This window comes from Schistocerca gregaria, chromosome 11 (assembly GCF_023897955.1).
Source record: "Schistocerca gregaria isolate iqSchGreg1 chromosome 11, iqSchGreg1.2, whole genome shotgun sequence".
NCBI classification, from domain to species: domain Eukaryota; kingdom Metazoa; phylum Arthropoda; class Insecta; order Orthoptera; family Acrididae; genus Schistocerca; species Schistocerca gregaria.
In genome coordinates, this window is record NC_064930.1 from 29,135,230 (window position 1) to 29,158,817 (window position 23,588).

Consider the following 23,588-nt stretch of genomic DNA (forward strand, 5'->3'; position numbering starts at 1 on the left):
ACTGGAGACTTTCAACTAAAATATCACCTTGAGACCACTAAAACGAATGCCACACACACATGTAAAACAACATGTAATGAACTTACTTCATGCTGTGAAACAGTGATGTCATCGGGATAACTGGAGGAAATCAAATATTGTTATTACAGCATAATCTTTGATGATGTCTACAGACATAGCACACATCGCCCAACTGAGTTTAGCTGCAAGATATGTTGATGGGCGACAGCAAATTACATGAAAGATTTTCGAGTTTCATTGACATCAATAAAGACAAGGATTGCAGTGGAAACATTGATGACGAACCTCGAGTGTCAAGATAAATGTGGTGTTATTGGTGAATTATTATTACTACAGTTCTAAGAAGAATGGAAAGCCTTTCTCTGTCCCTGGAGAACCATGTGTGTATAGACTGTGATGGGTGCTCAGTTAATATGTCAGAACTGAAAGGAGCTGTGGCTACAATAAAAAAGAAAGCTATCAACATGCAAGTAGCACTGTTGTCGAAGTCATCAGCTCCACCTTGCTGTCTCTCGCAGTTGTGAAGTTACAAGTGTGATAAACTCACTTGGTACTATTGAAGAAGTAGTATCAGTCTTTACAGTGTCTAGCAAACTGTTTGCAACCTTGAGGAGACAACACTCACTCCAATAACATTGTCAAACGAGATGGGTTGAGCAACATGATGCTGTTATTCAATTCGCAGCTATCTCCAAACAGTTTGCGAAGTTTGTCAAATAATACAGTTGGAGGGATAAAACTACAGCTGTCAAAACCAATATTTTTCTTTGAGCTCTTTCTAATTGCGAGCTTCTTGTCACTCTGTTTACACTGCATGACATTATGCGCATAAAACATCCAGTCATCAAAATCTTACAAGACTATATCTTGGGCGCCACAATGGCAAAAGCAAAATTATATTTGACATTCAAGGTTTATGATGGCATGAGACCTAATGCTGATAGCCAATTTGCTCATACTATTAAAGAGGTAAAGGCAGTTATGGAACAGTTAGATGTGGAGATGAGTGTTTCTTGTCTTACAGGCAGACAAAGACACAGGGAAAACTTATCATAATGATGATGCTATGACATGTTGGGAAAAAAAACTTTATTACAACACTGGACCATGTTACGACTGACATGGAGAATGTTTTGCTGAAGAAAATATTTATCATTCAGAATTCAACACACTTTTGCCTTCACAACTACTGAAACATGGTGGCAATGACTGGCACACAAACTGAATCAGTGCTTAACTGAACTACCATTCTCTGAAGAAGATAGACTAATGAGACATTCTTCAATGCAAGCAAACAAGCATAAATGCCCTTAATGACTGATTCTGTTATGCAAGCACTGTCTCTCTGTCCGAGATCTATCATTTGCACACACTGTACAAAATATTTGCTTGTCTACCTGCATCTATTGCTACAGTAGAAGTTTTTCAACATGGCAGAGGTCGACAGTGATGGAGGATTGACTTAGTGACTTATCTGTTGGACACTCACCCTCACACCGATTTCCTACTGACAACGTAATTAACCGATTCGCTAGGAAGAATATTTGCACAGAAATCATCATTTAAGGATGAGAAACAATTGCAACATTTTTGTATCATAAGATGCCATTGTCTTTATGTGTATAATCAGTTTAAATAAAACTTTCTTAAAGTTTTCATGTGACTTCACAAAAAAATAATCACAGTTAAAGCAAAGGTAGCTCAAGATATCTTTAGTGCCCCCTCCTTGAGGTTTTTTTCTGTATCCACCACTGTTTCATGCGAGATCTGGTGTAAGTTCTATTGGCCAGCTCCAAACTGTGGCTCATTTACAACAACAAAATCTGTTGATTGGGCTCAGAAAACATCCTAGGCTCACTTTTTGCTGTTGGCTCAAGAAGCAATGAACATTTCTTAGTGAGGCAAAAGAATATATTTTAATCTGTAGAGTCAAACTGCAGATGAGCTATCACCTAATTTGGAGCAAAGCTTAAGACTCAGATCAGACCTTTTATTAGTTTTGTAATCTCCACTACATATTCTGTGGAAAATGTTAGGGCCCTATGCAGCAGCAAGGAGTACATTTCGGAGACATCTCATACAAAACTGTAACGTGCAGATTTGTGCAGTCTGTTGAACAGTCTTTTTGTTTTGAATGGCCAGCAACTGCTTGTCTAACAAGTTCAAACCGCAGTATGTGACACCAGCAGAGCACTGTAAGGGATGCACAATTACCTACTGAAACATAAGCATAATTTATTCACACCGGTAAAAGAAAACAGGTATTGGTATTGTCACTTAATGCCACAGTATGCATTGTTGCTGCCTTCAGATGCAGTGATGCTGCTGCACAATGAGTGAGTGTTGACTGAAATGGCACAATGAGAGGAGGAATATCACACTGGCTGAATATTTGTCCCCATTTTTGTGGTTGACCCCAGCAAGCAGAATTATACCACCTTTTAACAATTGGTTTTACCAAGAAATGATCATAAATATGGAATGCCGATATTACACATTCATGTCCACAACGCTGGCCAAAGGAGTGCAGTAAGGAAAACATGTTCAGATTGTTGGAACAGGATGTGACGATACATTGATATGTCCGAAAGAACAGACACCACATACATAATTAAGGTGATGTCAGCCAATGATCCTTTCAGTATAGATGTACACCACAAACTCTTCGAGGGACCAGTGAGGCACCATGTGTAATGAGGATCAGGAGCATGATCACTGCATCAGTGGTGAGTGAATAAGTTGAGAATTTGGGTCTGAGAGGAAGCATGCTAGAGTAGTCAGTGCATCTGCCTTGTCAGTATGATACTCTGGTTCAAATCCTGGTCCAGCACAAATTTTTAACCCTCCCCATTGATGTAAATTAATGCCCACAGACAACTAATGTCTCTACTTTCTTTGCCCCTTAGTCATTGTGGCTGCAGGATCAAAATACTGTTTGTCCCCTTTGACATGTCCAAAAGAATACACAACACATGCATATTTTATGTGTAAAGATCAGATATTAATAAAAATTTATTTTTCATTGATAGTGACTCCTATCACTTTGAAATGTTATGCCTAAACATTGTACTGACCAGATTGTCAATCCGTACAGTACCTATGTTGTATTCTAACATTATGAATTTTTTCCTACTCGTCTACATTTAATTTAATATTTCTACAATTACTATTCATCACACCATGTTACTTGAGGTCTTTGTGCAATTCACATATCAGGGAATCTATTCCATATGCTCATACCTCCATTAACAATATGCAGTGGGGCACCATGTGAAATGCTTTCTGGAAATGTAGGAATGTGGAATCCAGGCTGTTGCCCGTCATCCATGGTTTGCAGTATATAATTTTACAGAAGACCAAGATGAGTATTGCACAAAATCCATGCTGATTTCTGAACAGAAACTTTTCTGTCTCAAAGAAATTAATTATATTCTAACTGAGGATACCTTCAGGAACTCTGGAGCAAATGTTCTAATTCTGCAGGTACATTCTTTTACTATTCTTATATACAGAAGCCACCTAAACTTTTCCCCAGCTGCCTGGGTCTTTGCACTAGGAGAGAGATTTGCAATAACTGCAAGCAAGGTAAGAGGCCAATGCTGTAGAGTACTCTCTGGACAAATTATTTGTGATTCCATGTGGACATGGCAACTATTTTGTTTCCAACTCTTCCAGTTGCTGCTCTATTCCAGGGATCCTATTACTATGTCCCCAGCACAGGAGTCTGTGTGACAGTCAAACAACAATATGTTTTTATGATCCTCCTGCACAAACTTTAAAATTCAGTATAGAGAGGGGTTTGTAATTAGCTTCTTTCCTCCAAAGCCACACCACACTGGTCAATGACTGTCTGGACAGAAGTCTGACTCAGTGACACTATGTAGAACCAGAAATGTCTTGTTATCTGTAAAATCTGTTGCTCATGTATGATGATGGTAGTTGTATGCTTCATGCATAGATCTTTTTACAGATGCACAAATTTCCATTAACTCTTGCCTGTCACCACAGTGCATAGATTTTTGAACTGAGTGTACAACAGCCTACTTCCTCAGCACTTTCAAATTGTTAGTAAACCACAGTGAGTCTTTTCTGTCTATAATCCAGTTACTCACTACACGCTTATTCAGTCTGTGATTTACAGTCAATTTAATGTTTGCCCATATTCCTCTATGTAAATCATGTTGGAAGTAAATGACATTCACTCATTGTCTAAATGGGATGCTAACAACTACTTACCTGCTCTTTCTAGCAAATCTATCCTGCTAGCCTTCTTGAAGGATTCATTAACTTCATTTAGCATTGTTGACACCCTGGCATGATCAATAACCCCCCTCAGCACTTGTACCATCTATAAGGACATGACTGTTTGTAGTTACAAGGTCTGAAGTACTTCAATTTTGTGTGGGCTGTTAAACTAGCAGCTTATAACAGTTTTCAGAAAACTGTTGAAAAGTACTTCACAAGACTGCGTGTCCATACCACTCGCAATGTATGCACGGACATCTTAGACTCTACTGAATAGGTTAGGATCACCTGCTTTTTCTGCACTACTTTGTGTAGGTTTTCCTTGAATGATTGTGTAAATGCCACAGCAGTATCATGTGGCGAATAAAAACATCCATTGCTGGAGTTCACATACATTGAACTATTAAGGGAACTACTCATTAAAACAGGAAATCATAGCTTGACTCTTGGGACTTGGTACCAATTTTCATATAACTTTATCAATGCAATCTCATACAATTTTTATTTGGGCTTATAATGTAAAGAAGAAATTCTACAAACTCACAAGCTAACTACTTCACCTGCTCAAAGATGTTTAAATCCATATGGGGTAGTGTGTAACAAAATATATTTTACCTGTTTCCTCATTTCCTACCTGGGGCATACTATAATACTGTACATCTTGTCACTTCACCCAAAAGTAAAAACATGACTGCTAAAGTGAACACACACACACACACACACACACACACACACACACACACACACAAACACACAATTGATAACCATCTCATTTTCACCACAACTCAACAATGATTAATTCCATGCAGTCACATAAATTCTAAGATTACCTCTTTATTCGCACTCTCCTCCAACTCTTCTTTCACATTCATGCTGAATGGGTAAACTTGGGCCTGTGGTAAAAATAAACAAACTGTAGTGAGTACATTTAAGCAGTTACCATCCTCCCACATTATATAAAATGTATCACATATATGAAGCCCAACTGCCATATTAATTAATAACTAAATAGTAGCTCTGGTTAAGTGTTCTCTTTTGGGTTCGAAATTCTGGATAGCAAGTTCACTATGGTATATTTCAATGAGAGGCAGCAAAAAATGTTAAGACTGATTAATGACAATGCCTTTGAAAATTCATTATGATCTTCAACTTCAGCCTTCTCTCTATGCTGTTGTTTTCAATTACATTTTCTAACTTCATTATCTTCATATGCATATAACAATAGTGCAATCAAAATAACAACTACTACCAGAATCAATGAAATCAATGCTGTTCATATCAAATGACACAATACAGTGTACACTAATTGTGTGGGGGAGCAGGAACTGGACTGTCAAATGCAACATCACTCATTACTTTTACAATCAGAATCATAAAATGTCTAGTACAGTTTTGGTTCACTAAACACTCATTTGTGGCAAAATTATTAAAAAAAACGCACACACATGCACACGCGCTACCTTGGCACACTACTTATTACTATTCCAACTTCACGAATTCCTTTTGGCGGGGCAACCACGTTTCTAACAGTGCAAAAAAGAGAGCACAGGCTACAGGATAAACCAGTCCTATTCAATGCATCTAAACTATGGGTTTTACTTGCTGATCCCAAAAGAAGGCAAAGTTCTGGAAACATTGATGGAGCAGCACCAACATATCAAGACTGGAAATCATTAAACTGATCTCATTTGTCTTAATGTTAGATAATTAGCAACCAAAGAACAGTTTTTGATTGGAAATTACCTTACTGATAGAAACACAGTAGACCACTCAAATTTCAGATTGTGTATCAACGAAATAATGAAGCAATATGGTGTATGCAAAGAGGGTACCTTGAAGAGAGATGTGGGCAGAGGATAGATAGAATACAGCCATGGCAAGCTACCTCTTTGAATTCCCACCCCACACCTGGTGTATGTCACTTCTTTTGGTTGGAGCTTGTGGCATCATGGGGCATGGTAGAGCTGCACTGGGTATGTAGACAGTATTTGCCATTCAGTCGAACATGACAGATTGGAGTGACTGGTAGTCCTTAAAAGTTGTGTCGAGTTACTAGCTGCAGACACAGGAGTTGGCTATCTGTATTTGCTGTTGGTTCTTCTCACTGGAAGACACATTATGCAAGGAGCTTTCTCATCTGAAAAACTGCCCAAATTTGGTTGTGTTGCATGACCTAATACCTTGTGGCATTGCCTTGGAAGGGGTTAGAGTAATGTCTAGGAACTACACAAGTTTGTTATTGCTATTCAATTTCCCATGTTCAGCAGTGGATTCGATGATTTGGTAATCCTGAACACTGAAGTTGACCATGTTAAGCGTTAGACCAAGTTTTTGATGAGATTCATCTGATGAATCCATTGATCTGCATAAATACTGTGGTCATGTGGTTGTATTAAGTGAGAATGACAGTAAAATTTAGGTGCTGCCGTAATCTGCTCGTTTTCTACTGCTGTGGCACACTAATTTTTGGGACCTGGACTCAGGATGTGCTCATCATACTGTGGCTGCTAACATTGGTTGGCTGGTTTAAAACACAGGGAAAGGGTTCAAACTACAAGGTGATTGGTCCCTTGTTCCTAATAAAACAATGCCACAAGTGAGAGAATAAACTAGATGAGACATAACACAAAACAGAAAGAAAGAAAACAAGAATGAAGGAAAGGCAATGAACACTAAAAGGAGCAAAAGAGGACAAGAGAACAACAGAGACACTAGAAACTGAAGAGAGTAAAACATGAAAGCAGATTACAGTGGCTGGCTGATCACAAAAATCCACCCTGCAACACATTAAAACCTTCACCCTAAAAGCACTAGGGTGGAGGACACAGAGGGACAAAGGACACACACTAAAACTCAGAATGATAAAACTCATCCTCACAGATGAAACAAACCCAAATGAGCCGATGAGGTACTGTCTGCTAAAATCAATGATAACGAGTCTGGCAACAAAAGATGAAGTCACAAGGCAGCCAAAGATGGACACAGCAGAAAATATGGGCCACTGTCAACTGGGCACCACACTGACACTACAGCGAGTCTTCACAGCACAGGAGGTAGCCGTGGGTCGCCCATGCATGGCCAATGCGGAGCCTGCAGAGAACCAGAGTCCCTGCGGGACGCCCTCATCAAGGACTTCCATACATTCTTGGTCGAATTAATGGTTCACAGTTTGTTGTGTGTACTGAGATTTTGCCATTCCATCTCCCAAAGCTGAGAAACCCTGTGGCATAATAACAAACACAGGTCAGTTGCAGGGATGCCTATCTCCAGAAATGGTTTCCATGTAGCCTGTTTGGCCAGTCTGTCAGCAAGTTCATTTCCTGGGATTCTGACATGACCAGGGGTACAGGCAAACACCACTGAACGACTGGACCATTCCAGGGCATAGGTGGACTCCTGGATGGTAGCTACCAAAGAATGATTAGGGTAGCACTCGATGATAGCTTGTAGGCTGCTCAAGGAGTCAGTACGTAAAAGAAAAGACTCCCCAGGGCATGAATGGAGATACTGAACTGCACGAGAGAAATGGCCACCAGCTCTGCAGTGAATACACTGAAGCCCTCAGGTAAGAAATATGTTCAATATGGCCACCGTGCACTTATGCTAAGCCAATGTGACCATCAGCCATCGAGCTGGCGGTCTAAACCACTTCAGAGCCCTGGAACATATCAAAAATAGAGAGGAAGTTACACCAGAGAGCCGCAAGGTTAACGGAGTCCGTAGATCCATGTGAAAGGTCCAGGCGAAGCTGCAGCCAAGGCGTACACTATGGAGGCATATGTGAATGGACCTCAAGTAGAGGTGGTAAAAGGAAGGACTCAAGTTTGGAGTAAAGGGTCCACATGTGAAAGCAATCATTAGCCCAGATCTGGGCCGCCTAGTTGGGAGATGGACTGCAGTGGGCGGGACAAGGAGATGGTAATTCTGATGCTCAGGGTAACTACCAATATGTACTGCGTAGCTGGCGAGCAGTTGTGCTCATCTGATCTAGGATGGAGGGACACCAGCCTCCACCAGTACACTGGTCATCGGACTAATCCTAAAATTTCCTGTCGCTAGTTGAACCCACAGTGGTGCACAGGGTCGAGTAAATACAATGCTGAAGGTGCTACCGAACCATAAATCACACTCCCATAGTCAAGTTGGGATTGGACAAGGGCTCTGTACAGCTGCAGCAGCATAGAGCTATCTGCACCTCAATTGGCATTGCTCAGGCAATAGAGGGCATTGAGGTGCTGCCTGCACTTCTCCTTAAGCTGACGAAGATGAGGGTGCAAAGTCAATCCAGCTTTGAAGACTAGCCCTAGGAATCTATATGTCTCCACTACAGTAAGTGGATCATCATTAACGTTGGTTGGTTGGTTGATTGGGGTTGAAGGGACCAAACAGCAAGGTCATCAGTCCCTTGTTACAAAGACGGTCAGTTCCGACAGAGGGACAGCTCAGAAGAGTCAAAAACGATAAAGGTAAAAAGTAAAAGGCTAAAAAAAAGTGCAGTTGTGTCGTCAATGATAAAAACACAAGAAAGGAAGTCAGTAAATGGGCAAACTCAAGAGAGGAAATATCCCACCTGTGAAGCAGTACAAGCAAGACCACATGCTATTTAAAAGCGTTCAACCGCCAGAGTGTAAAAGGGCGGATTGTAAAAGGGATTAAACAAACCTAAAAGGCGATAAAAACAGTAAAAGGGAAAAAAGATAGAACATGGCCAGGGAGGGGAGTCAGGAATCTCCAAGCACAGCCTACAGTGGGAGACATCCCAACCCTCACCGCCCTGCCCCTACTCCAGAGGGAGATGAAAATCCTTAAAACTGAGAATAAAAACCACTTTTACGGAGGAAACTGAGAACCAGTTCAACCATCCGGGAATCGTCTGCTAATATTAAGGGTAAAGTGCAGGGAAGTCTGTACTTAGTACGCAGAGCTAAAAGAAGGGGGCATTCCACCAAAATGTGGGCCACTGACTGGAAAGCTCCACAACCACAAAGTGGGGGTGGCTCACCACGCAAAAGAAAACCATGGGTCAGCCTGGTATGGCCAATGCGAAGACGACAGAGGGTGGTTGAGTCCTTTCGCGAGAGGCGTAAGGAAGAACGCCATGGGACAGGTGTCACCTTAATCGCACGAAGTTTATTAGACAAGGAGGTAGCCTCCCAGGATGTGGCCCATGATTGCGCAAAGTGGGATTTGAGATGAAGCCGTAAATCCGCCACAGGAGGGGTGACAGGGAATGGGGGGTAAGTGACTGCTCCCCCAGCCAAACGATCAGCAAGCTCATTTCCTTGGATGCCCACATGGCCAGGGACCCAAAGGAAGCTAACAGAACAAGCAGCATGGTGGAGATCAGCGAGATGGTCATGGATGGAGGAGACCAAGGGATGACGGGAGAAACACTGGTCAAGTGCCTGAAGGCCACTCATTGAGTCTGTACATAACAAAACGCGATTGAGCTTGGACTGTTTAATAAAGGCCAGGGCCCGGGAGACCGCCATCAATTCCGCAGTGAACACCCCACATGCATTTGGCAGGAGATGATTTTCCATGCCTACAGAGGAGGTGAAGGCATAGCCCACACGATCAGCAGATTTAGAGCCATCAGTGTAAAACACAACAGCATCCCGAAACTCAGATAAAATGCGGCGGAAAAAACAACGGAACACCATCGGGGGAACGGAATCTTTCGGACCTCGGCAGAGATCCATCCGAACTCGGGGCCGAGGAACTAACCAAGGAGGTGTGTTGGGGAGGGAACGTGAGATACAGGAAAAGGAAGGAAGCTGAAAATCACGGCGAAGAGACGCTAGGCGGAGCCCAACCGGTAAACCCGCCCGAGGGCGGGAGTCAGGTGGGCGACTTCCTTGGGCAGGGAACAGGACAGAATAGGAAGGATGAGTGGGAGAGGAACGGACAGTGATTGCATACGAAACCAGAAGCTGGGAGCGCCGAACGGAAAGGGGGGGGGATCCCAGCCTCAACCAGGAGACTATCTACAGGGCTAGTCGGGAAGGCACCGATGGCCAAACGGATACCACGATGGTGGACCGGATCCAAGAGGTGCAATGTAGAAGGGGCAGCTGAACCGTAAACTTGACAACCATAGTCCAAGCGAGACAACACTAAGGCCCGATAAAGGTGGAGGAGAGTGGAACGGTCAGCACCCCAAGAGGTGTGGGCAAGGAAGCGAAGGACATTTAGTTTACGGAAACATCCTATCTTCAGGCGTCTGATATGAGGCAGCCAAGTGAGCTTGTTGTCGAAAAGAAGGCCAAGGAAACGAAACTGTGGGACCACAGGTAATCGTTGTGCATTGAGATAGAGCTCTGGATTGGGGTGGACTGTCACACGGTGACAAAAGTGGACCACTCGCGATTTTAAAGGAGAAAACTGAAATCCGTGTGAGATGGTCCATGCAGAGGCACGCCGTATAGCACCCTGGAGCTGACGCTCTGCAGCGGCCATCGAAGAGGAACTAACCCAAATGCAGAAATCATCCACATACAGAGCAGGAGTGACCAAAGGACCGACGGAGGCCACAAGTCCATCTATAGCAATGAGGAACAGAAGTACACTCAATACGGAACCCTGAGGGATGGCATTCTCCTGGGTTCGCGGAGAACTTAAAACTGTACCAACCCTAACCCTAAACGAACGATGAAACAAGAACTGGCGGATAAAAATCGGGAGTGGGCCCCGAAGACCCCACTCATGAAGTGTAAGTAAGATATGATGGCGCCAAGCCGTATCATAGGCCTTGCGAAGGTCGAAAAATACAGCAACCAAATGGCGGCGCTGGGAAAAGGCCTGCCGAACTGCGGATTCCAAGCGAAGTAAATGATCGATCGGAGACCGTCCCTCTCGGAAGCCACACTGGTAAGGGGACAACAGACGCCGAGATTCGAGGACCCAAGTGAGCCGACGGGCTACCATCCGTTCAAGTAACTTACAAACAACGTTCGTCAGACTAATTGGCCGATAGCTGTCGACGAACAGGGGGTTCTTACCGGGCTTAATGACGGGAACCACGATGCTATCCCTCCATTGAGAAGGGAAGTCACCCTGGAGCCAAATACGGTTAAATACCCGGAGAAGATGTCCCTGTTGTGGAGCACTGAGATGTTGAAGCAGTTGGTTATGAATGAAGTCTGGGCCAGGGGCCGTATCATGAGAAGAGGAGAGTGCGGAAAGAAGTTCCCATTCAGTAAAAGCGTCGTTGTATGATTCTGACTGGCTGGGGGTAAAACATAAGGCGGAAGCTTCGGCCCGCTGTTTCTGGGGAAGGAAAGCAGCCGGATAGGAGGCTGATGCCGACGCTGTTGCAAAATGGGTCGCAAGGTGTTCCGCGAGAATCAACGGGTCCGTGCAAAGGCCATCCGGGAGGTGAAGACCCGGGAGGGTAGACTGCCGATGGCAACCTTGGAGAGAGCGAAGTGTAGCCCATACCCGCGACAGAGGGACAGCAGAACCGAGGGAAGAAACAAAGCGTTCCCAACACATCCGTTTGCTCCGTTTGATTAAGTAACGGGCCCTTGCGCGAAGGCGTTTAAAGGTAATAAGATTGGCAACGGATGGATGCCTCTTAAGGTGTTGCAAAGCTCGACGGCGATCACGGATGGCAACGGCAATGTCCGAACTCCACCAAGGGACCTGCCGGCGGCGAAATGGTCCAGATGAGCGCGGGATAGCAAGGCTAGCAGCGTGAACAATCGCGTCAGACATGTCACGTATGACATCATCAATACCATCTGACAATGAGGGAGAAAAAACGACCTGTGCAGTATACAGAGGCCAATTGGCACGTTGGAAGGACCAACGAGGTGATCTGTCCATGGGGGAGCGGGAAGGGAGCGAGAGAATCAACGGGAAGTGGTCACTATCGCAAAGGTCGTCGTGCGGTGACCATTTTAGGGAAGGGAGGAGGGAGGGAGAAGAGAGAGAAAGATCAATGGCAGAAAAGCTACCATGACCGGCACTGAAATGGTAGGGGAGCCATCGTTAAGAAGGCACAAGTCGTGGTCGGTAATAAACTGGTCAATGAGATGACCCCGACTAGATGGAAATGCACTGCCCCACAAGGGATGATGTGCATTAAAATCGCCAAGTATAAGGAAGGGAGGAGGAAGTTGCTGAAGGAGGGCACTTAAGGAGGCAGGTGTAGGAGTTCTGTCAGGAGGGAGATACAGATTGCAAATTGTGACTCCAGAGTCCTGGTGGATCCTAACAGCAACTGCTTCCAATGTAGTTTGGAGAGGAATCCACGTGCTGGCAATGTCCGTTCGGACCAACGTGCAAACTCCGCCAGACGCCCGTAGGGGGCCGACCCGATTTCGACAGAAAGCACGGAAGCCACGGAGGGTTGGTGAGTGACCACCAGTAAAATGAGTTTCTTGTAGAACCACACAAGCCGCAGAGTAAAACGAAAGAAGGGATTGCAACTCCGGTAGGTGACGGTAATAGCCATTACAGTTCCATTGGATAGCCAAAGAACGATGAGTCAATTGGGGGGTGAACAGGCTAATGTCAGTCATGCCGGTGGGTCACCACCCGTCACCGACAAGGAGGGGGCGACATCCATGAATAACAGGTCAGAGTTAGGTTGTGAAGATGGGGACGAGACCTCTGGCGATACCAGAGACTCCTTGTCCCGGGACTTGTGCTTCTTCTTTCTTTCTGTTTGGGATCGTGGAGGGCTGTGCAACAAAATGGAGCCAGCCACAGCAAGATCGGGAACAGAAAGAGAGCGGGCGATCTGAGGGCCCGCAGACCGTGGTTCTCGTGGTGGCCGCGTGGCAGCAGACCTTTGGCCTGGAAGGTGCCGGGAAGGGGGATCCCGCGAGGGGCGCCCATGACCGGCAGACGCCGAAGAAGCAGGACACTTCTCCAGCCGGGGAGAGGAAGCGGTGCCCGGGGGGGATGGTGTGGGAACCGCAGGGGGAGGGGGGAGGAAAGGGGTTTGGGACTGGGGTAAGGAATGAGGAGGAGGGGGTGAAGATACTGCTGAAGCATAACTAGTTGTCAGGGTCACTGGATGAAGGCGTGTATACTTTTTACGGGCCTCGGTATAGGTGAGACGATCAAGAGTCTTATACTCCTGTATCTTTTTCTCTTTCTGATACACTGGGCAATCCAGTGACCGTGAAGAATGATTTCCACGACAATTTACGCACACAGGAGGGGGAACACAGGAACTTCCCTCATGGAACGGATGTCCACAGTCACCACAGAGGGGGGCCTGCGAACAGCGCGAAGACATGTGGCCAAAACGCAAACACTTGAAACATCGCATAGGTGGTGGGATGTATGGCTTCACGTCACACCGATAGACCATAATCTTGACCTTCTCAGGGAGGGTGTCCCCTTCAAAGGCCAAGATAAAGGCACCAGTGTCAACGCGGTTGTCCTTCGGACCCCTCTGAACCCGCCGAACAAAGTGAACCCCCCGCCGGCTTAGATTGTCCCGAAGTTCCTCATCAGATTGAAGGAGGAGGTCTCTATGGAAAATTACACCTTGCACCATGTTCAAGGACTGGTGTGGGGTAATTGACACAGGAATCGTACCAAGATGGGTACAGGCACGGAGAGCTGCAGACTGGGTAGCTGAAGCGGTTTTAATCAACAGCGACCCAGACCGCATCTTGCTGATAGAGTCCACCTCGCCAAACTTGTCTTCGATGTGTTCAACAAAAAACATAGGTTTCGTATGAGTAAAAGTATCCCCATCAGTTCTGGCGCAAACCAGATAGCGAGGGAAAGGTTTCGCCCCGAGCCGACGAGCCTGGCCCTCCTCCCAGGGGGTAGCCACGGAAGGGAAGGCGGAAGGGGCAGAGGAAGCAGCACGTGAAGAATCTTTTCCAGTCAAAGAGACGGCCGGAGAACGGCCAGAGTTGTGGACTCTTATGCGTTTCATGAGCATAGTGTCCGCCCTGATACCACCCACTCCGATCAGGGGCTCTCCTCATGGGCGCCACCCAGCCACAGCAAGGGCCGTCTGGCACGGCGGCCATTGCTGGGAGTTCCGATGCTCCAGGACGACAAGCAACCACTCCTAGGCTTACATGAGGAGGTCACAGCTCAGGTATCAGACGTGTGATCCCTGTGTTTTCAGGGGGCTCAACCAAAAGGGTACATAGCGATCCCACCACACGGGCTGGCTACCGTGCTGGCTATGGACCCTAGCGTCAAACAACGACGTAAAGGAAACGATGGAATCAATGATGATGGCACACGCCGGAGACACTAGGTAAGGTGCTCTTCCCCAAATGGCTCACACTACGGAAGAAAATTTAGTGATGGAGGTCAAACCCCAGAGGGGACCAGAGAATACCAAAAGGATGAAGGAATTACAGAACAAGGCCGAATTGCAAGGTCAACAGAACCAGGAGAATAGCAGGGCCAACATAAGGAAGGACACCATAAGTAGGGACACCAAGAGAGGGAGAGGAGAGGTCGGAGGGAAGGATGAAGGACAGGAAAGGAGGGGAAGGGAAAGGAAATGCAGCCCGGAAAAAGAAGGAAGGCTGCAATAGCTCGGGGCCCCGTGCTCGCCACGCACGTACTCACGAAAGGACCGCGAGCCCCCTGGGGGGCATCATTAACGTAAAACACTGGTTTCAGATGAACGGTTCACGCCGACACACGACCTTGTGGCTAAAAACTGGAAGCCATGGGCTAGATGTTAACATTGCTTTTGTATGTCAGCAACATGGAATGCACCACTACCAGCTACCAATGGCTGCCTTCACTAGAGTTATGTGAATTACTATTTGAAATCTGTACTAAAATTTTGTACATTTTGATGTTTGAAGATTTGTTGGGTCTAGCACTCTTCTTGTACATACCACTGAGCAATGTTAGAACGGAAACGGTGTGTAAAACCGTCAAGTGTTACTGAGCTCTGAACGTTCACTGGCCATTTGTGAGCTGGAGAGTGAAAAAAATTTATTCTGCCTCAGGGCTGCTTACTACATTTAATTGTTCAACGGCTTGTTATTTAAAGTTGTCAATGGGTTAACTTTTCTCACCTTTTATTTATTTACTGCTAAAAGTTGTTTCTGGTTTTCCTTTATAAATGGTGTTCTTCAGCTGTTATGCATGCACATTCACTTGCTGAATCACTTACACATTTTCTATAGTATACCTTAATAGAATTTTCACTGTGTCTGAAGCCAGTTATATAAATCTGTGCACACTCATTGTCTCATTAATTTCTTAACTACTCACTGGGGCTATATTTAAAGAGACTTGCTTTGTCTGCCTGAAGGCAGCTCTGGAAATCAGTACACCTGTTTACTTTATTAAATTATCTAGATGCTCTTTGAGGTATATTTTAAGAATTTCCTTTTTCTAGTGGACCCGAAGCAGCTATAAAATGCTCTGTCTTCCAGGATAACTATTCAGTTTTTACCTTTGAGTTGAGTTATGCTTCTGTATTGTTTTTAAGAGCAATCTGTTTCCAAATAATTATTTGTTCATTTATTAAAACATTTTCTGAGTTGTAGTTTGTGAAGGTGGAAAGTTTGAATCTAAAACCTTAACTGGTGTCAGACACAGCTTTTGTCTTTAACTCTTGCCTTGTCTAATTTGTCACTAAACTATGAACTTTGAAAGTTCGGAGTGTTTGTAATCCTGCTAATGTATCTGATTTTAGTTATTTTTCTTAAATAAATGATTTAATAAACAATAGTGACTCGTGAACCCCAATCTGTCCAGTCCTTCCACTTAATTTCCCCTTTTCGGTGATTAGTACAAACTGCACCAGGGAGGTATATGTTGCAGTAGCTGACTGAGCTCCGGCCGTGACAACCTTGTGTCAGAATGTAGAGTTTTTATGAAGTAACAAGCCCCTCCATAAGAAAATACATACAATTCAGGTGCAATTGATCCATTGGGATCATCACCTGTGGGGTATTCCACAATGTAATCTCTATTCTGAGCAGGCTACATTAGTTCTGCAGTCACAGGACTTGCAAAGTGGAGTCAGCCATGCAGTACTCTGCCACTGTGCCAACATCCAGCACCAATAGTTACACACCTGTTTCAGCTGTTGTCGATGTGATGGTGTTAACACTGGCTCATTTGTGGATTATCACTGCAAAGTCTCATCATTAGGAGTGTTTGGAGCATTGTGCGTTCAGACACACTTGTACTCTGCCCAGCATTAATGTGTGATGTTTGTTATGCCAGTTTGCTTCCTGTGTTGTTTTATCAGTCTCCCCAGCCTATTATGTCTACCATCTGTCATGAGGGGTACTTGCCCAACCACAATGTCTGGACATGGTTTCACCTTTGTTTTGTCATGTATTGGATACAACTGCCACAGCACTCCTCAAACACCCAACAAGCTGTGCAGCTTTCAAAATTCTCATCCCAAGCCTTCAGGCAATCAAAATCTGCTCTTGGTCAAATGCAGATAGATTGAGTGCATTCCCTATTTTAGTCCCAGACAGAATGCTCACTGATACTCCATTACCATGCATGTGTGACTAGGAGACAAGGTGATGTGCAATAATAACCATTAGGCTGTGCTACTGGTCAATTTGTTACCACATCCTTTACTTGGCTTTCACATTTCTAGGCTTTGTCAGCTCACAGCCACACTGCCACCTTGCGACCTAGACTAGGCCTTGAGCTACACTATGGATCAGTCTCACCACAACCAATATTTCAAGGGGGAGGGTCTAACCTTTTAGTCTTTGAATAGTTCTCAGTTTCAAGTCCAAGACCAATGACTCTTCAAACTGCTTTTCATTCACATGATGTGTGTTGTGTATCCATATTCTGTATGCGAAACCATCACTATGTCAGGCGTCAAAGCCAAAGCTTAAACTATGTTGGGTCTAACCTCTCTTATTGCACTTAAGTTTAGTGTATTTACTTTCCTATCGTTTCCTCACAGTGATGGTTTAGGATGACTGTTGTGATACTGCTCGTCAGATGAATTGCAAGCTGATCACATAGTTCGTACGAACTATAACGAAGCACTCACACATTCAAATGCAAGTGCTGCATTAATGTTATCACAGTACTTCTGCAGTTGCACGCAAGATGGATGTTGAAGCAGACGTTCAGCATAGACTGTTCAAAGCAGTTTGTGTGATTGTATCAGGACCCTCAATTCTAGTTGGTAGAATAAAAATACTAGTGGCACCACATTAATTTGTTTGCCTGCTGATAACTAAATACCCTACAAATGACTGCACTTTATCAGATTTTAAGTGACATGTATATGTAAGATTATTTACACCACTAACTGCAACATTCTGGCAGTTTCATAAATATGTGTAACAACTTGCAGCAAATGCAGGAAATGGTTATGAACAAACCTGTCAATATTTAATGTGTAACCCCATGGCTTAATCAAAACTTTGCTGCTGACATACAAATTCGTTCTGCACCTACAAGCTGTGTAACAATGTATGCTTCCATGTGATAATTGTCTGAAATTTAACTCTACTGCTGACAATCCTACTTACACATTGTTCACATATTCAAAGTCAACACCTGATGTTAATAGTACTGCAAATGTACTTCTCGGATTTGAGACCATGCGAATGTCACTTCAAAATTATTTACAAATAATCATCAATAAATAAATTTCAATTCTCATTCCATTCCACGGTACACTGCAATAATGCATTAACTGCACCCATACCATTTATAAATTTAATTGCACTGCTAACATTCACAATAGTCAGTTATTTGTAAGTTGGACATTAACATTCTCATTTAAAAGAAGTGTATCAGAACAGAATGTACCAACTTTATGGCAACCACTATATCACTATAATTGGGTTGTGCATTAAAAAAGTTTTCCATGTTTACTGAACACTAAATAGAAAATCTTGTTCAATTCTATGTGAGGTGTAATTTAAGGCCTATTTCAATGCACTGTGCAAAATGTCATATTTAAGACTGAAAGTTCATCAGTTTTTTTAATAAACACAATTGCTCATGTTTACAGTAGTATGACATCAATCTTATGTATTCACACACTATACTGCACACAGAAATTAATGAAACACTTACCACGAAGCATAAGTCAGCTTGTATTTCATCTGTTCCCTCTTTTTTTATCCACATAGTTGGCTCCTGGGCCATGGATTCAGTTCTACAGTCTGAAACAGAAAAGCAATCAGATAAGAACAGTTGTACTTGTTTTCTGTTGTTACCATGAAGTATAGCTCAAAGGCAGTATTTTCACTCATCTATTGGATGCAGCAGATGGGTGATTATGTAGGAAATAGATTCAAAGTAGCTGAGGAAAAGTGTGCTTAGTGATATAAACTAACTTCCAATTCTCAGGTCATGAAGAGAAAGGACAATCATAATGTAACACGTACCGGAAACTGAGTATTTACAATTGCTACTGCTCCTTTGTAACACTGGCTTATGGACACTGTCCTACTGTAACAATTATGGAAGACATGTATTTTTTTGTGCATGCACTAACTTCAGCATTAACAATGAAAGCAGTCAATAGATTGAAGCAAAATTACTTGACACCAAATATTTCATTATACATTTTCTTTGTCGTTAATTTCAGTCTTTTGGGGACATGATGAAAATCTAGACATACTGATTATCAGTGAATATGCATTTTCAACATAGGTATTACCTTGAAACTTTCTTCATCTGTATTTATTCACGAATGTATACTCCACTTACAGCAAATATCATTTTAGCATCTTTACCTGGTATTCAAGAAAACCATATACATTTACCATAGATTGCACACTGCAGTGTGAATGTTTTCATTCTTGATTACCATGAAGATTAAACATTGGTTAGTATTTTCTTACACAACTGATTTACTGGAACGACTTCTTACTAACTGTAACTATGATGGATGATCTATTAAGTTCTGATAACATGTAATGCTTTATGTTAGGCGAATTACAGTTAATTTGTACCTCGTATTTCACCAGTTCCTAAATTATGTTACAGTATTCTTATACAGAACTCCATTAAAACCCATACACTACAACCAACTGGTACTTACATACGATTAGACGAATACTAGAGACACGAATAAGTGAAAACTAACACAATGCCAAAGAATTACAGCATTTCCTTTCATGCGAACAGAATCGAACCATGAAATAATGTAACTGTGGACATTCGAAACAAAAAATGCTTACGTTAGCCCTACAATCTGGAGCCGCTATATGTCTACATCACATCACAGTAAATAATCACCACAATCATTACTACAGCTAAGTAAGTCAACATAACTGTACTAACATAGCGAATGTTTGAACTTCCACGTTTTCTCGTCAGTCACAGACAAAATGCTACTGGCAACACGTCACAATCTCAGCCGTTTCTTCTACGAAGGTACACGTAGCGATTTTACCGGACAGGTCTAAAACAACAAGAACTAATAACTCAGGTATTTGGCTGTTATGAACATAACCTGAAAAATTACAACATTCACACACCGTCACCAAGCAGACTATAGGAATGTGACCACAATTAAATACAGAATAAAATCTCATCCTTATGTACTCACCAAAAAATTGAAGACAGCTGCCTCAAACATAGCTACCACAGCGTCATCACAAGATATTCGCGAACTATTACACTCCGCAAACTCAACCGTTATTGTGACAGAAATGAAGTACCGTGTTAATTTAGTTCCGAAACAATTATCTTCGCTTATTCTTGTTTACAGTTGACAAATTACCTGAAGACTGGCACAAAAAAATTTCAGCACAACCATGGTCACAAGGTTGCAGCTGATTACACACTACACAGTACACACTGAAACCAGCTGAACCAAAGAGCGTGCAGAAAGACAAAGCACTTTGCCGTGAGCTGTGAGATAAGCAGCATCGAAAAACTGGAAAGATAAAATGCGAAAATTAAATTCCATAGGATATTCTATCTCTTTAGTAAATCCTTATCACTATTTTAGTGCAACAACTAGATAACTTAAAATAGCTGATATTGAAGAAATGCGTCTGGAAATTTCTTGGAATTTAACATCTTCATTGTACCGTATGCGAAGCACTCATCTGAACACGGACATAAAATCGTTGTAATTTTCCCTTGTTACAGGCAGGACTGGCATGTACAAGGCGCTTGACAGTGAGATCTTGTTGATGTTTCTGTTTTCTTGTTACAGCTATGAGCTCTAAACTATTTGTTAAAGATTTCTTTAAATCGCATAACAAATGGACGTTGATTTATGACATTCCCATCCGAAGTAGGAAGGAGATTAGTTTAGCGTCCCATCGACACCCAGGTCATTGGAGACAGTGCACGAGCTCGGATTGTGATAAGGATGGGAAGGAAATTGGCCGTGCCGTTTCAAATGAAACATCCCGGCTTTTGCTTGTAGCGATTTAGGGAAGTCACGGAAAACCTAAATCTCTATTGTCAGATACTGGTTTGAACCATCCTTCTCCCAATTGCTAGCCCAGTGTGTTAACCACTTCACCACCTCACTCGGTCTTAGCCACATGACTGGTTTCCTGTTCAGATCTTCTTTTGTAGCTGCAGTGTAGCAAATCACATGATACTGTCAATTGATAATATTCTCACGGGTTGTTTCACGAACAATATAAGGTTTGTCACCCCCTTCTTCTTGCATTTTCAGCAATAGTATTTCAGTCAGCAGGCCAGTCCACTTTTACCAACTTCTTTCAAATTCTGTAGTGACTGCCAAATGCAATGAGATACATTCCATTTCACTGTGATGAATAAACATGAATTTAAATCAATGAATTCTACGTTAGATTTTCCAGTGATGGGTTAATTATAGGTTAGATATTTCCTGAATAGCAGACGAGAACATTGCAGTAACAAATTTGTTTAGATTCTGTCCTCCACAACAATCGTTAAAATGAGTTTTACCATTGCAGGTAGAGACTTCAACATCCATACAAACAGATTGCTATCTCACATCTTCCTCGTTTTTCCTGTATTTCCGAGTGCATGAAACACTCTTCTTGTTTTGACTTGATGTCATAGTCTGAAAAATTTTAAAAAATTCAGTCGCTGCATATAAAACAAACCATTGTTGATGGGATCAGTTGTCGTCAACATAACTTGCTGGAAGCAGAAGTTGCAGCTTACAGAAGTCCTATATAAGTTTTGGGCTCACTCCATCTCTTGTTTCTTCTCCTCTCGAGCCCTGTATTTTTATAAAAGGTGAGCTTCATAATTAGTTATAAGTGCATCGTTATGGACCATAGCAGTACGCTAGGCCATGTATAGGCATCACTGATCTTTCTTTGTGATGACGTAAACAAAGACTGTAATCCTCTGAAACTCTCTTTCTGTAAATGTGGTATGTATGCACAGATTTGTACAGGGAGCAAATGAGTCTGATGTTAAGTGACAATCTAAGGAATGTTTTTCAGAGTGAAAGTAGAAAGACTGAGCCACTGAAAAACATTCAGCTTGATTCCTCAAACCATCCCAAATGTCTGGTGAACTAAATTTCCTCAGATGATCGTTCTTCTGCCTTCTTCATTTGTGTTTTCGAATGCTCCTTTCTTCATCGCTATAATCACAACACCTTAACAGATTCCAAGTTTATTCAGAAACATGGTCTTGCAGACTTGGATTCATTCTGTTCCTCATAGCAACAGTGAAGCTCATTTTTGAGTTCAATCATGGGCTAGCTTGCCTGAATTACTGCAAATAAAGCCTCTATTTCTCTCATACATTTATAATTTGTAATATCTTTAAAAAATGTTCAGCCTTTCTGCATGGACAAACTTCTTATGACATGTACTTCTGCAGTTGTCTCAGCATGGATCTTTCATGTAAGCTCCTGGAACATCGAGCTCCCTGGATGAAATGTAGCATTTTTGCAATGGTACCTGATTTTGAAAACATTTATATCACTATGTTATCAATGTTCATATATTTTTTATGGCGTTGCTTGTCCTTAAAGTGTACCTCCTATGTCTCTAAATTCTGTTCTTTGAAGGGGTGCACATCAATAATGTCACCTTCATTGGCTGTCTACAATAGCTCTGAACTTTGTTAACCTCAGTTGGTTTTAATTGCTTCATATTAACATTTGCGCATTGTTGTGGCTCTTCATCTGATTCATCACCAGATACTAGTTGATATTCCACAATAGAAGGAGAGATATCTGATGGGGAATAAAAATCGTGATTGTTGTCATTGGCTAGGAAAGTATAGGAAAAGTGGCTGATATGAGTGGTTTCTCACTCAGGAAACACGAAGAATCAAGGCTACTTAAAGCAGAACACAAACATAATCTAGTATATTGAGTATTCTATATTTCAAACTTTCCCTACTCTTCAGCTTGAGCAAAATTTTAAAAAAAATGTTTCCTCTTTGCGTCCGTAGAAAATGAAGAAATCAGGAAAGAGAAATAAAGTGTTGAAATTTGATTTGAAAGCTACAGTATTTCAGAAGGATTTTGTTATACATACAAGCCAGAGACTGCAATTCTATAGAAGAAATAGCATCATAATTTCCCTCTGGAACTCAGAACTAACAAATTAATACTACCAGAGAGCTCTGAAACCAAACAAACGATCCTGATTTTTTCACTCTTTATAGTATAAACAGGGCAAAACCATAAAGAATGGGTAAATACTCACCAAACGTTGTTGCCAACATGAACAGTGTTACCATCACACACAGACAACATAAATATATCCCTTTATGAAGTTTAGGTATTCAAGATAACTGCCTCCAGCATGACAGTTATCGTATCATTTGCAGTCCTTACTAAGGAACACCTGGGCAATTGAAGACAGTTAACTGTAGCAGAGAGGTGCTCACTGATATAATATTTACATAATTGTTGAAGTGGGTATTGTGATCCAACAGTAAATCACGAGAGGGACGTAGCTGTAGCAGAGGGAAGACTAATAGTGACGATTCAAAGGTGCAAAAGATCGACTAACCTAGTTATTGTATTAATATGACGATATTTTTTAGCAGTAGTAAAGATTGGTTGAAATACTATGAATAACTGTACAGCAGCTACAGACACTATGACCACACCAGAAAAAAATAACCTTATTCAAAGCAGCCAGCAATATTTGAAAATCTCAATAGAAAAATATTATAAAAAATAAATGCAGTGGTGCATCGGAATCTGCCACTCCCATGAAAGTTCAAAGCAAAGAACTATTTGCAGCGTTACACACCTGGACGGAAGTCAGCATGGTCCCTGTTGTATTCAAGCCCATGCAATTTCAATGTTTCGTCGTCAATGTGATATTCCAAGCGTTACAGTAAACGTGCAGTAGTGCATCGGAAGAAAACACGTCAGTACTAGAAAAATTTGCAAGCAGAGACCGTTGTCAGAGTTACTCGTCTGGAGAGAAATCGAC

General features: G+C 42.5%; 1 protein-coding gene across 5 annotated transcripts in view; it reads right to left on the bottom strand.

The window, feature by feature from the left end:
• The window catches only part of LOC126295084 (zinc finger protein 729-like), a 251,786-nt gene extending 231,740 nt beyond the window's left edge, over positions 1-20,046 (bottom strand). For 2 of the 5 annotated variants that reach the window (XM_049987338.1, XM_049987337.1), the window contains exons 1-4: positions 19,772-20,034; positions 19,504-19,624; positions 18,289-18,377; positions 5,097-5,159 (exon numbers count right to left, since the gene is read on the bottom strand). In XM_049987338.1, the coding sequence (XP_049843295.1) occupies positions 5,097-5,159; positions 18,289-18,360 (135 nt within the window). In that variant the 5' untranslated portion in view covers positions 18,361-18,377; positions 19,504-19,624; positions 19,772-20,034. Of the gene's footprint in view, positions 1-5,096; positions 5,160-18,288; positions 18,378-19,503; positions 19,625-19,771 lie in introns of all 5 variants that reach the window. The other 3 variants (XM_049987341.1, XM_049987336.1, XM_049987339.1) reach the window with 2 other exon arrangements.
• Positions 20,047-23,588: the final 3,542 nt, after the last annotated feature.